At 37.2% G+C, this 14,728-nt stretch overlaps 1 protein-coding gene across 1 annotated transcript; it reads right to left on the minus strand.

Annotated features, from left to right (window-relative positions):
* Positions 1–1,341: 1,341 nt before the first annotated feature.
* Positions 1,342–11,141, minus strand: LOC128490217 (SWI/SNF-related matrix-associated actin-dependent regulator of chromatin subfamily E member 1-related-like). Its single transcript, XM_053462015.1, has 10 exons — positions 11,007–11,141; positions 9,109–9,162; positions 8,852–8,960; positions 6,424–6,627; positions 5,708–5,828; positions 5,342–5,397; positions 4,971–5,049; positions 3,845–4,060; positions 3,229–3,361; positions 1,342–1,744 (listed from the first exon to the last, which is right to left on the minus strand). Exons 2-10 carry the CDS (start codon positions 9,141–9,143, stop codon positions 1,732–1,734), a joined length of 966 nt encoding a protein of 321 aa, XP_053317990.1. The 5' UTR covers positions 9,144–9,162; positions 11,007–11,141; the 3' UTR covers positions 1,342–1,731.
* Positions 11,142–14,728: the final 3,587 nt, after the last annotated feature.

Genomic DNA, 14,728 nt, shown 5'->3' on the forward strand with positions numbered 1-14,728 from the left:
CATAAATTGAAATCATAGACAAAAACCACACAGATCAATCATTAAAGAGTTTGTTTTACTAACAATATAGTTTAATGTGCAGATCATTCAGGCAAATATGTAGCTATAAGTAACAAGTGGTCTAATTTAAGCAATCTTAAAGATAAATCCTTCCACGATAATCTAGTCTATCAGAAAAGCTGCAGTAGAATACTTATGCTTCAACATAAAACCACATATTTTAAATGAAATGCTGATTTTGCAAATGATGCAATAAGCAGCTTGAGTTCCTATGGATTGTGGATCATCATGATAACCTCAAAGCCAAACTTGAGTAATTGCCTTGTTAAAAGGCACAAAAGTTCTGTACCTCAGAAAAATCCATTGCTTTAAAAGGCCAGTTACATTTAGTGTTTTTAATGTATTATATTCCACTTCAAGTGGATATAGCACCTTTCATCATACAAAAGACTTATCTTTTTATACTCTGTGTCATTAATCTGTTTACCAAAACACACATATGAATTAATTTCTGAATGATGAATACTCCACAGAAAAGTGCCAGTGCAAGGTTTTTGCTCTGTCAGAAGTTCAGGTGCAACCGTTTTAAAACATAATAATAAATGGTTTACTTGAGTTGTGCTGAGAGAATACTGAGTGTGCATCAGATCATTACTTAAATTTAATAAATTGGGTTGCTGAGCAGCAAATGGGTAATCGTGTATATCAGTTACCAACAGACACTTACAGGAATGAATTGCAGAAGTTGTTATGAGAACAAATCTACAAGGAGTTAGTAAGTTAAAATATAAGAAACAGATTGAACTAAATAAATTGGGCACAGTAGAGACATATACACAAGTAAACATACACACACAAAATATACCACAAGCCAGCAACATTGTTTAAAGGAAAAAAGCTCCAGAACAATAAGGCATTTTGATTTACCTAAAAAAAAAATGAAGTATATTTCATGCTATTATTCTTCTTGTTGGGCACAACCGCAATGTTCTCATTTTCTAGTCAGCAGTAGAGTAGACCAGTCAGTAGGCCCAGAGATAATCAGGGGATTGTATATAGACATGATTACAAAAAAAGTTTATTTTTAAAGTTGATATGTATATATTTGCAGATAATTCATCTCTGTATATTGAGATATATCTCTTAGAAAAGAGTGGTAATTGCTATTTAGCCAAAGTAATATAAACCTTTTGGCTGTGATTGGAAGGCAACTTGTGGAAGGACAGCTCAGATCTCCCTCAAAAAACTGAACAGTATTAATGTATGTTCTTGATCTGCTGCTACTCACTAAACTTGAGCATGTCAATTAGAACATTAGAAAAAATAGTACACTGGAAAAAAGGCTGCTAAGGATACTACTGACTGTAAAGAATAATTATGTAAATGTCATTCTTTGTTAAGAAAAAGTCACAAAACACAAGGATAAACAAAAAAAATAGAGATGTTAATGTCAGCACGAAACCAGCAATTGACCTTTTGTGCAATACTACAGTAATCGTGTTTATTACCCAGGGATTGTGTTCTTAAGGACTTCCAGCATAATGGTAATAAAAGTGATGGAAGCTGGGTCAATTTTAGTAAGTCAACAAGACGCTACCCTAGAACAATTGAGATTGCTAAAAAAAAGACATGCAAACAAGTTCCTACGTCCATTCATTGCTCATTAAGTCAGAAGGGTTGATAAAAGTCCCGATGTTTTCTATGGAGAAGTGGGTTGCTGGTCTTAAGATCTTACAGCTTATCACTAAATGGTAAAACAAAAACAAAAAAAGAATTAAAAATATGTAATGCAAATGCTTGGTTGATAGAAAATAAGTGGCTCAATCAAGTTTTCTTTGACAAATAAACAAGTCACATATTACAGTGCTAAAATTGTCAAATGTTACATCATGATAACCCAACACAAAGAAACCTAAGCATTTAAGTAAGGCTGTCCGAAACTGTAACCGTGGAGTGACAGCAACTGACGTTGAAAGCCTAAACTACATACACAAATATAAAATATACCATATTTGCTCGATTATAAGACAAGGTTTGTTCAGAGCAAATGCTCTGAAAAATACCCCTCGTCTTATAATCGGGGTCGTCTTATAATTAGACCTCAAATAGGTCCGACTATGAGACAACTAAGATCCAGATCCCCCGCAGCTGCAGGGGACCTGGATCTTCTTGTCCCCCCCCCCACACACACACACACACTTACCGGTGCTTCTGAGTCCCCGGTGTGTAGCCGGGGCAGCGTGTAGATGTCTACGTGATTCGCGTAGACAACTTCCGCTGCAGCAGGAAGGAGGTGTGGCTAGCAGCGGGGGTTGTCTGCATCCATCGCGCAGAGCTTCCCCGGCTGTCAGAGATCAGAGTTCCCCGCACTGGTGCGCATGCCTCTTTCTGGCTGCAGCGTAAGTGCGTGGGATCTACACGCTGCCCCGGCTACATCACAGGGAAGTCAGAAGCACCGGTAAGTTCGGAGGGGGGGGGCAGGGGAGTGTTAAATGGGGGGCATAAGGCATTTCTGGAGGAAGAGTGCTCTGTGAAATGCCTTTTAACCCCCTTAATGCCACTCTGCCTCCAGAAATGCCTTTTTAACCCTCTATATGCCACTCTGCCTCCTGAATGCCTTAAACCTCCCTATATGCCACTCTTCCCCATAATATGCCTTTTAACCCTCTAAATGCCAGAGTGGCATATAGGGGTATAAGGCATTTCTGGAGGCAGAGTGGCACATAGAGGGTTAAAAGGCATATCATGGGGCACAGTGGCATATAGGGGGTATAAGGCATTTCTGGGGCAGATGTGCATAACTGGGGGGCAGGTTGGAAAATAGAAGGAAATAAAACCAAAATATTTTTCTCAATCATAGCTTTTATTTAAAAAAAAAATAGTTTACATGAATTAACATTTACTGGTAAAACTTTTTTCCTATAGGGTCGTCTTATATTCAGGCTTTTTCTTTTTTTCCTAAATTAATATTCAGATTTGGGGGGTCGTCTTATAATCGAGCAAATACGGTATATATTTTATATATACATAGATGTTGAGGGTCAACCGTTCTCTCATTCTATACATAAAAAAAGCACAATCTTGATTAAAACATATAAAGATTGGTTTTTAAGACTTCCTTAAAACAATCAAACATTCTCCTTCTCATTACAGACGTATACTACTAGAAGGACATTTTCATGACTAAGGGCACGCTGTGGTGATCAATAACATCATTCAAAATCTTACATGTCAATCTTAGACAAAACTTCTTTTATGCGGGTCACCAGGTTCTCATGCCGAGATGGATTTTCCTCAATCATCGTGTGAAGTTTAGCCATGTACACATCAAGATTTCCTTGTGTTGCTGTCTCACCAGTACCTAGAATATAAATTGGGAACATGAAAAACATCGATTGTAGTGGGTTTGTGGAGGAAAAAAAAAATCAACATGAATCAAATATTAAAGCAAAACCTCAGGATGAAAGCAGTTACAGAATGGTCTGCCATTCAATAAGACAAATGTTACGGCTGTTACTAGCATTTTTATTAACTAAAACAGTTTGTAATAGGGACGATGACATACTTTATTCTATTTTATTGTGCATTAGCCTTCACAATTTAATTTTCCACCTTTTTCAGTTTTCATACCAAGTATGTCTTGCTCAGAAAATAAACATACTATTTGAGTAGATACCTCAGATGAAAAAGGGAACTTTGATGTAGGCTAAAAAAAAATAAGGAAAATGCTGAAAACACTGCTGCCCTCAAGTGTAAAAATCTGCAGAGTGGTTTTAAATAGGAAAAGGAAAAAAAAAAGCCAAAAACACTTGATAAGTACAGAACATCCATGTACTGAACTAACCTGGGATGGGCATGGAGGAAAAACTGGTCAGAAGGATTTGACGAACAGTCTGCAAATGCTGCTGGAGCGTAACAGCTAACTCTTCTTCTTCTGCCAGCTCCTGTTCCAGCAACTCTTTGGTACAGCTCATAGTCTCAGTACGCTGTTGTAATAAAATATTCTGTTTCTCAAACTGCACGTTCATCCTGAGTAGTCGTTTCAGCTCTGCTTCACGGACTGCATAAAAGTGAACACATTAGTGGAATAACATAAAATAACTATGTTTTACTTCTTATACATTACCTTACAATTTGCTCTTTAATGCCTTTGCATTCGTCATTAGGTTCTACTTTGACAACATCACATGGCTATGCAAGAAATGTTTTCATTATTTTGCCTTTTTAAAAAAAAAAAAAAAAATCCCTATTTCTTTTATAAAAAGACAAAACATCAGAGAATAGACATACAACATACAAACCCCTCCCCATAACATACAGTCAGTCTAAAAGAGATAAGTTATACCAATTGGATCTACCATATCATGCGGTCCGATCAAATAAACCGACCAAGAATATACAGTACATTAAAACAATACACACACAAAAAAAAATCATAATTGGAAATTAAGCCGGGGGCAGAAAGTAACCTGATTGACTAAGCTCTCTTATTTATCCTATTATATTTTATCATTTGTAATAATCTGTTCTACATTAAAGTTTCTACACCGATCTTTGTGTCAGTATGTTTTTGTTTTTTTTATTATTTTGAAGGGGGGTTAGTGGGTGTGAATATATTTTGATGAAAATTTGGTTTTCACTTGTGCTTAAATCATGAAAGAAGAAAAAAATATTTTTCTATATATTTGGTACATATACAAAACAGGTTAAGTTTCAAGAACTTTTTTTTTACTTTTCTCTGATAATTTAATGTCTATTAATAATGCATTTTAGATTACTATGGCTATTACTTTAACTTGTTAAAGGGGGATAAAACAAAAAAGGGTCAGTGCACTTTTTTTTTTACAAAAAGAAAAATTGAGAGGTTGGTGGCTGCTAGGTGAATAGGCTTGCAAAGTTTAAAATGTTTTTGTTTCAGGAAAGAAAGGTAATGTTCAAAATCTTATAAGATAATTTTCCAGTTCACAAACCTTTATTTTGATTCAAAAACTCTTCAGTAAAAATGGGTACATCACATGTGGGGAATGCATCAGTCTCAAGATCTTTGCTCTAAAAACAGAAAAATAATACTGTATTTCTAGATCCAGGACAACAATTAGTAACCAGACGATGAAGGACCACAGAGGCTCAATTTAGCCTCTTGTAAATATTGGAATGCCTACTCCCCAAACACCAAATAAACCAAAACACTAATACAATAAATACTATGACATGTTTTAAAGATACTTAAGACACGGGTAAACCATGCCATATTGACATCTGATCTGTATGACAGAAAGAGAACAAAGCTGACAGATAAGAACTATGTAAAAGGCATGCTTGCAGTTACTACTTTACTCACGTTTTGTGCGTGCCCATTCAACAAGGTGGTAACATGGGTGGACACGTTGGTTTCCTCTAAAGACAGAACCAATCAGATTCAAAACTACCAACTAAAGTCAAGCATATTCTAAATTAAATAGTTTCTTTAATTATCAAGTTTGGCTTTGAAATGCAGCTTGTCACATTCAAGACTATTCTTGATTCAATTTTAATTACATACCGCAGATCAGGAGCAGTGGGTAAAGTAACAGAACACATTGCACTCTGCAGTGAATACCCCTACTAGTTAATCATATTTACGGGGAGCTTCAGATGCCCCAAAATATATATCAGCTTAGGAAACATAACAACAACAGAAGAACAACAAGTGAAGCAGTCCGCTGACCTTTTTTAATCTTTTTTGCCTGGACCTTTTCTGTGCACACCTTGTATGCTTCAGACTGTTGGTACTCCCTGAGCTCCTTCATGTACTGCTGCTTGTCCTTCTCTGCCTCATCAAGATATTTCTATAAAACAGAGCATATTAAAAGGACAGCCTAATGTCTCTGACAGTCCTGCTGTAGAATAATGCACATTAGAGTACTAGAGTAAAAAAAAATAAAGAATTTGCAGCCATGTAGCTTTCTTTTTTCCTCCTTTAACATTTCTTGCCACTGATTGGCTGCTTAAGCAATACGTAAAAGGAAATGGAGACTTTATACATGCGCAGTGGGATCTAAACAGATCCCCTCACACAGTGTTCAGCAGAGTCAAGGCTGGATCTGACTGGAGGGGAGGGTGTGCATGGAGATGCAGTCAGCTGAATGTACCTCCTGAAGGGCATTTAGCTGGGGGCTTGGGGAAAGAGGCAAATGCCTCCATCCATTTGCAAAAAAGACCACCCAACATTTTTAAAGAATCAAGCGATTACACTTCTTCTGTAAAAATTCTGTCATACACCGTCATAGCCAGAGTGTTTAGACTCAAATATATAAATGGCAATACACATAATAAGCATATAAAAAATATTTCTATAAAACATAATGAGAACAGAAATAAATATTACAAGAAAGGGCAAATATGTTTAGTATAAGGGTTTGTGATTGTTTCTGAAGAACAAACCTGCTTCTCTGGTGCTGGCAAGGTGCTCCACTCAGCTCCCAGCATCTTTGTGATTTCTGGAAATGGCAAGTCTGGGTGCTGACTTCTGATCTGTTCTCTGCGTTCATTCAAAAACCTAACATAACCCGTGACTGGGGCTTTGGGTCCATTGGGAAGAACCTTTTTTCTCTTCTTTCCTTTTGGCCACCCCCTCTTCTTAACTGGCTACAAAATCAAAAGAAAAATATTTGAACATCAGCAGATGTGGAAAAAAAATGTATAAAGATGTTTTCATATTTCAGTCCCATACATTTCCAATATAAAGGTATGATAAAAAACACAAAAAAATATATTGCTATATATATATATATTTTATATATTGTGTCATGTGAGAAACAAGGAGTACATCCTCTTTGAATTCCATGGTTTTACATATCAGGGCATAACAACAAAATCTGCTCTGTAGCAGTTCTAATTAGGTAAATATAACCCTTACACAAACAACACATGACATATTACACCGTGCCATGATTTATTCAACAAATATAAAACTAAAATGGAGAAGCCATGTGTGAAAAACTAAGTACACCTTATGATTTAATAGCTTGTAGAGTCACCTTTAGCAGCAATAACTTGAAGTAATCATTTTCTGTTTGACTTGATCAGCCACTTACATCATTGTGGAGGAATTTTGGCCCACTCTTCCTTACACGTTGCTTTAGTTCATTAAGGTTTGCGGGCATTTGTTTGTGCACAACTCTTTTAAGGTCCCACGACCATTTTAATCGTGTTGAGGTATGGACTTTGACGGGACCATTGCATTACCTTGGTTCTTTTCGTTTTCAGCCATTCTGGTGTACATTTGTTGGTGTGCTTCATACAGAAAACGATTACTTCAAGATATTGCTGTTAAAGATGGCTCTACAAGCTATTGAATCATAAGGTGTACTTAGTTTTTCCCAACATAGATTCTCCATTTTGGCTTTATTTTTGTTGAATAATTCATCATACGGTGTTATATGTCATGTTGTTCATCTGAGGATATATTTACCTAATTTTTAGACCTCTCCATGGAATAGATGATTGTTATGTCCCGATATCTAAAACCATAGAATTAAAAGAGGATGTGCTTTTTCACACCACTAATATTATATATCTTGTGCATCCAGATTCGTACAAATTAAAATTTTAACAAAATTTGCAGAAAGAACGAAAAACGAAGACGAAAGATCTCTGAATTTTCTTCTTTTACTCACCCTCATTCACACTCTCTGTCCCCCTACCTTCGCCACCTTGCATCTTCTTGCCCCTGAACAACCATACATGGCCTTCTAGTGAGCTGCCGCAAAAGGGGGGCAGGCTCCAGGCACACCTTCTTACCTGATTGACGTTACAGAGGAGAAGCTGTCTGCGTGGCTCCACCCTTTTGCAGAAGTTTCAGAGACCAGAACAATGCACAGAGATTCATGGAAAAACAAGTGCAGAAATGCCTCTCATTCTCAGGAAGTCTGTCTCCATTACTCTTGACTCAGAATTGGCCATGTAACACGGCACACTTAAATGGTTAAAAAATAATAATAAAAAAAAATCCATTGCTTTATACTCTTGTCTAGCCACAGCTACAAGAGAAAAAAGCATAAAAACTGAAATATGCAAAAGAGCTTCCAGGAAACCCTATCACCCGATTGGAGAACCAATGGAGAGGTTGTGCCCAGATGCGCTGCCCTTTTGTCCGAGTTCACTGGGAGTCCAGTTATCCAAGACGCAGACAAAGAACTCTTTTTGGAGCAGCAGACGAAGACAGAAAAACAAGAAGATGCAAAAGAAGAAGCAGGGCTGCAAAGCAAGGAGATAGGCACATGGAAGCGGTTGGCGGAGAAGGTAGCGAGAGAGTGAATGAGAGTGTGAGCGTGATTAAGGGAATGGATGAGTATCTGTGAATGATTAGTATGTGTGAATGAATGAGTATATGAATGAGTGTGCGTGACAGCATAGATGTGTAAGTGAGGGGGTGGTTGCATGGCATAGGGAGGCTGTAATCACACTCCTATCATGCCCATATATATATTAACATTGTTATTTTTTGTCGAATTTGTTGTTACACTTACTGTTATAAAAAGTGTTTGTTTTTTTTGTTGTTGTTTGTCATTTTCGGTTTCGGCCAAGTGAATGCTGAATTTTTTGGTTTCAGTCCAGAATTTTTATTTCAGTGCACCCCTACTTCTAATATATATGTATATTTGTATCTGTGTCACAACAGTGTCCACTACTTAACAGACGCCTATATTACCCTCATACAATACTTATTGGTTGGGGTACTAACTTGTAGTGTGCAAGTAGTCCATACAACACATGCACAGCATAAACACAATGCCTGCTCACTTAATGGTAATAAAGGCAAATTATACAAAATGTATAAAATAAAAAAAGATAAACTCAGGAGCATTACCTCCTCCTCATTCCCAGCATTCTTGTCTCCACTAGTTCGTGGCATCTTCACTTTCTCTTGTTTGATGGCCACAAGAAAATTTCCTCCATGTGTCTTAGTTACATGATTCCTGAAGTAAAAGTATAAATCATAATAGGTGGAACTATCCCTGTACAGATGCAGATATTGAAAATACCAAATATGATTAGGATAATAAGGGAAGCAATAAATAAAAAGTTGCCGTATGTTGCAATATGTAAGATAATTCTTGCACTCACAAAACTCCTGTCAGAGGTCTGGCTGTCTGTGCCATTATTTTTCAAATTAAGCTCCTGTTGGGAAAATAAAGAAAAATAACATCATCATTATTATTATAGCGCCAACAATTCACACAGCAGTTCTTACAATACATATATTCAAATGGACTGACAAAACTAGAACATACATAAGATAAATTAGGCCCTTTATGTAGTTATTTATGTATATAAATAAGCACTTATGTAGTTCGTAGTAAATGTAAGATCTCCACTGAAGAAAAGTAAGAGTACTGGTATGAAGGATAAGTTGGCACACACAGGAATGAACAAACTGTAGCACAAGGTATTGGTGCCGAGATCAAGAAAAGATATACAGCATTAGCAATCAGGTTTAGTGAGTAAATAAGTTGTAACAATCAATCACCAAAAGCCAGAACAAAGTTCTGTAACGTTTATATTTGTTTAATCAGTAAACAAGCACTATTGCCACGTTAAATACATATTGGAGTCTATTTTGCATGTATTTGAGTGCATTTTTACTGCATGCAAATCAGTGCAGGTATTTTTAAATTATTGGATATAGCAAATGAGACTTATGTCTTATTTAACTTCTCCCTCAGCTGTCTCTACCGAAAGTAGAGGGTATACTTCAATACACTTCTTGCACACGTTCTGTAAAACTCCAATTCTAGTCAATGGGACCCAAGATCCCAGAAAACAATAGCAGCAGCAACTGTATGATCTAAGTGAGAGAACTTGCTATGATGAAACACCTAAATATTTGGCTACTAAAAATTACACTCCCTTTCTTTAACAATTATACTTGAGCAGTTTAATACACGCCACAAGGTAGCACTGATTTCTATGTCACAGAACTCTAATCTCACCATGTTCGAGCATTCTTGATCAGACTGATAACGTCTCAATCTATTATCTATTGAGTGCATCTTACTGATCTACATGCAGAAAAATTCACTCAAATACACACAAAATAGACTCCAATATGTATTTAACATGGCAATAGTGCTTGTTTACTGATTAAACAAATATAAACATTACAGAACTTTGTTCTGGCTTTTGGTGATTGACTGCGCCAATGTATTTACTCACTAAACCGGCTTGCTCATGCTGTATATCTTTTCTTGATATTATTCACTGTCAATACCTGGAGCCGTTGGCCATTTTCCCTGACATACCCCATGAACAAAATGAATGCTACTTGTATTCTGAATGAAAAGAAAAAAAAACAAAAAAAAAAAACATGTAATCTCACATCAACATTATCATTGAAATTACAAGAATGCCATGTACTACCTTAATCATTAGTACATTTTATTGCCTTTTAAAAACGAAATGTATACAAATACACACATATATATATATATATATATATATATATATATATATATATATATATATATATATATATATATATATATATATATAGTTTTAGGTATATTTTAAGAATTAAGTATTATGACTAAAATGATTCTACTAAGAAAAAATAAAAATGAAAAAAATATGTATAAAAACAGAAATACACATGCAGCGACGGCCTAACATTCAATGCAGGTAATACGAGAAAACACAATAAGATTTTTTGAGGGGATGAAAACAAACTATAAAATTTGACGGTGCAAAAAAAAAATGCACATTGATATTTCCATATAGTAAGTAAGATATATTACTAATATGTGTGCGGAGGTAGGAAAGTTATTTTATTAACTCGCCCACTTTTCCCCTGAAAGTTTCTGTACGCAGTGTAAGGGTTAATTTAAGTAGCTTAAATACATTGCACAATGGACAGCTAGCAAAGGCCATTGACATGGTTAAATCCACTCGCTCCGGTAATACGCAGCCACCATAAACAAATATGTTTTTACGTCGCGCTATAATACGTACTACTATTATTTAATTACCGTTCATTAAACTTTCCTTCTTCTCACGGATACCTCTCAACCGGGCTTGAACACACTCCCCCTCTATGTTTCTATTGGCCAATACACATGCCCCATAGCAGACTAACAGGCTTCTGATACGCTTATCAAACTCCCTTAGATGATGAAGCGTAGACTATTACAACGCGCCGATTGGTTGCATACCTTTCACAGCGTTTTTTTCTAGAGTGAGGGAGGGTTGTGCGAATGGCTAACTGAGCTGTCAATCACTATGAAAGCAAGTTACTTTGCGCAGAGTTCGCTAACAGCCAATCATTAATCAGCTTCATCCTAATGGTAGGGGCTACTTAAAGGGCCAGGTATTACCGGAAATCATAGAGGGAGAGGGGGAAGTGGTCATCTTATTATAAGCGTGAGCACGAATGAGAAAAGAATAGGCGCTTGTAATGAAGCGTGTATATGCTGTCATATAGCTAATGCTATTCATTATACAAAACACACACACACACGCACTCTTTAATAGAACAGTGCATCATGTCATTACAAATCAGAATCTGCACACTTCTTTCTCCTAGATACGAATAGGTTTGCGGTTTTTAAAAGTATGAATTGATTTTCTTTTATGGTATCCTATAGGAATGACATAATTGCTAGAACAGTCTGACGCCAAGCTTGCTAGAAACACAAATGAAAAAAGGAAGTGTTGATTTATGTTAGATAACTGCAGGTGGAATTTAGTTTGTAATAATCACCATTTGACAAACTTACAGACAGTTTCAAAGAAGATCTCCCAGCAAGGTGGGATTCTGCTCAGATGTCGCAGATGCCACCTTCCCGGAAACATCTGAACAGATTCCGCATTAAGAGAATGCGGATAAGGGGCGAAAATGTTCAATTTAAAGCGCCAAGGTCATAAGGTTGCCTTCAATCGTTCAGATTAACGGTTTAAGATCCTAACTACATGAGGCGATGACAAAGTCGCCACAGATGACAGCATAATGCACTTTGCTGTCCAATCAGCTAACTTCAGGCAAGATGAGAAAATAGTGGTCTCACTATATTCACTGGCCACTTTATTAGGTACACCTTGCTAGTACCGGGTTGGGCCCCCTTTTGCGTTCAGAACTGCCTTTATTTTTCATGGCATACTTTCTACAAGGTGCTGGAAACATTCCTCAGAGATTTTGTTCCATATGGACATGATGGCAGTTGCTGCAGATTTGTCATTCCACCACATCCCAAAGGTTCTCTATTGGATTGAGATCTGGTGACTGTGAAGGCCATTAGAGTTCAGTGAACTCATTGTCATGTTCAAGAAACCAGTTTGAGATGATGTGAGCTTTGTGAGATGGTGCATTATCCTGATGGAAGTAGCCATCAGAAGAGGGGTACACTGTGGTCATAAAGGGATGGATATAGTCAGCAACAATACCCAGGTTGGCTGTCACGTTTAGATGATGTTTAATTGGTACTAAAGGGCCCAAAGTGTGCCAAGAAAATGTCCCCCACACTATTACACTACCACCAGCCTGAACCGCCGTCACATGACCTTCCGGTGCTCAAAGAAGTTCCGGCTGAACACTCGCTGCCCCCACCAGACACCAGGGAGTCAGAAGCACTGGTAAGTCGGGGGGTTGTGTTGTATGGGTGACATTTGCCTTTTAACCCCCTGTATGCCACTCTGCCTCCAGAAATTCCCTTTAACCCCTTATATGCCACTCTGCCTCCAGAAATGCCTTATACCCCCTTATATGCCTCTCTGTCCCATGATATGCCTTTTAACCCCCTATATGCCTGAGTGGTATATATCAGGGGGACAGATGTGCATAACTGGGTGACAGGTTGGCAAATAAAAGGAAATAAAAACAAAAAAAAATATTTTTCTCAATCATACCTTTTATTAAATATGAAAAAAAGTTTACATGAATTAATATTCACTAGTAAAACTTTTTCCCTGTAGGGTCCTCTTATATTCAGGCTTTTTCTTTTTTTTCCTAAATTAATATTCAGATTTAGGGGGGGTCGTCTTATAATCAAGGTTGTCTTAAAATCGAGCAAATAAGGTATATCCCACCTCCTAACATCAGTGTTATTCACTCCACCTGTCAGTGGTCGTACTCTTATGGCTGATCAGCGTATTTATACATACATACATGGTGGTGTACATAGCCAAAATCATGAAAATTGTGATTATTGTGAGTATTTATGGACCTGACTGTGTATATGTATATATATATATATTCAGAATATATACATGTTCTGAATGTGTATATATGTATATATATATATATATGTGTACACACGCACCCAAATCTGGTGGATGAAAAAACATGGAAGGTCCATAATGCACCACTATGTACCCTCTTAACGTATAATCATACCTTTTAATTGATAAAGACTGAAAACATAAGATTGAGTTTTGTTATTTACAAGGTAGAAAAACTGGGGTATGGAGTCCGCAAAATAAACTAACGTGACTTTCCCTCTCCCAGAGGACAGCTGGTTCGTGAGTCACTGTGCACTCAGCGTCCAGTCAGTGGCTAGATCATCCTGCAGGTGTGACACATGGGTCAGAGGGGCTGTCCCTCGCTAGTTTTTTATATAAACTATATAAAATAACTATTTAAAAATAACTTCCACAGTATAAAAGTACTATCATAGGGTGCCAAAATTGCCACAAGTCATAACATTTCTGCCCTCTTAGAAACAGCTCAGCCACAAAGCAGTAGACTATGTTCACTCTAGTGATGGGAAGTTCGGATCAGTAAAGTGAATCGGATCATTTCGAGTTGTTCATTGAAATGATCTGATTCATGAGCCGAATCTTCAGATCACTCAGTGTGACTCACAGGAGTTACTGTTTCCCAGTCCCCCCTGCAGTCACACTGATGATTGACCCTGCCCCTTATCATTAGAGTCAATGAACCCCCCTGCCTGCCTACTCTAGTGATGTCACTGAAGGCAGAGAGTCGTTCAGAGAATCCTTCAGAGATTCGAATCATTCAGAGAATATCACTGACACCATACTTTTATAAATAAATACATTAATAATCTTCACTGTCCCCAGGATTTAGATTCCCCTTAGTCCAAAGAAGGCTTTAAATTGCATGAAAGTCACTGTGGGTTTAAAATGCAGTGCAGTCCCAATGATTAAGTTCTTTAGTAAGTAACATAGCCATAAAATATTAGGTAGGAAATCGCCAATATTTATGCCTCATCTATTGTGTTTTTGTGTGATCAGATTTGAAGGCCTGGTGCTTAGTTCATTAATATTGTGGTTGTTAAATTAATATGGTGGGAGACATTTCTAAGTGCAGGCAAACTATGCAGCAGGCTTTCAGCAATATTGCATTGATTTGAATTAAGATCTGTCCGATGAGCCTTAGGCTAGGTTTCCACTTGGGTTTTTGTCCTGCGTTTTTTTCTTGATGAAAAACGCCAGGAAAAACGCCAAGAAAACTGCCACTGGATTTACCTGCGTTTTGGCGTTTTTTCTGGCGTTTTAGCCTTTCTATGGAAATTGCTTTTTTTGACCTTAGGCAGTTTTTCCAGCCTTTACAAGTTAGACGTTTCACCCAGCTAAAAGGGATTAGGATAAATGGCAAGTATCTGCCCTCTCCTGATGTCATTTACTTGGTAGAGTTCTACTTAAACGCCCCGGCGGACCCTTTTGTTTCTTTTCTGTGGTTTGTAAGGCATGCTTTATTTCGAATGTCTGCTCCTCTGGGAAGATTGGCCCCAAA

Source organism: Spea bombifrons, chromosome 1 (assembly GCF_027358695.1).
Source record: "Spea bombifrons isolate aSpeBom1 chromosome 1, aSpeBom1.2.pri, whole genome shotgun sequence".
NCBI lineage: Eukaryota > Metazoa > Chordata > Amphibia > Anura > Pelobatidae > Spea > Spea bombifrons.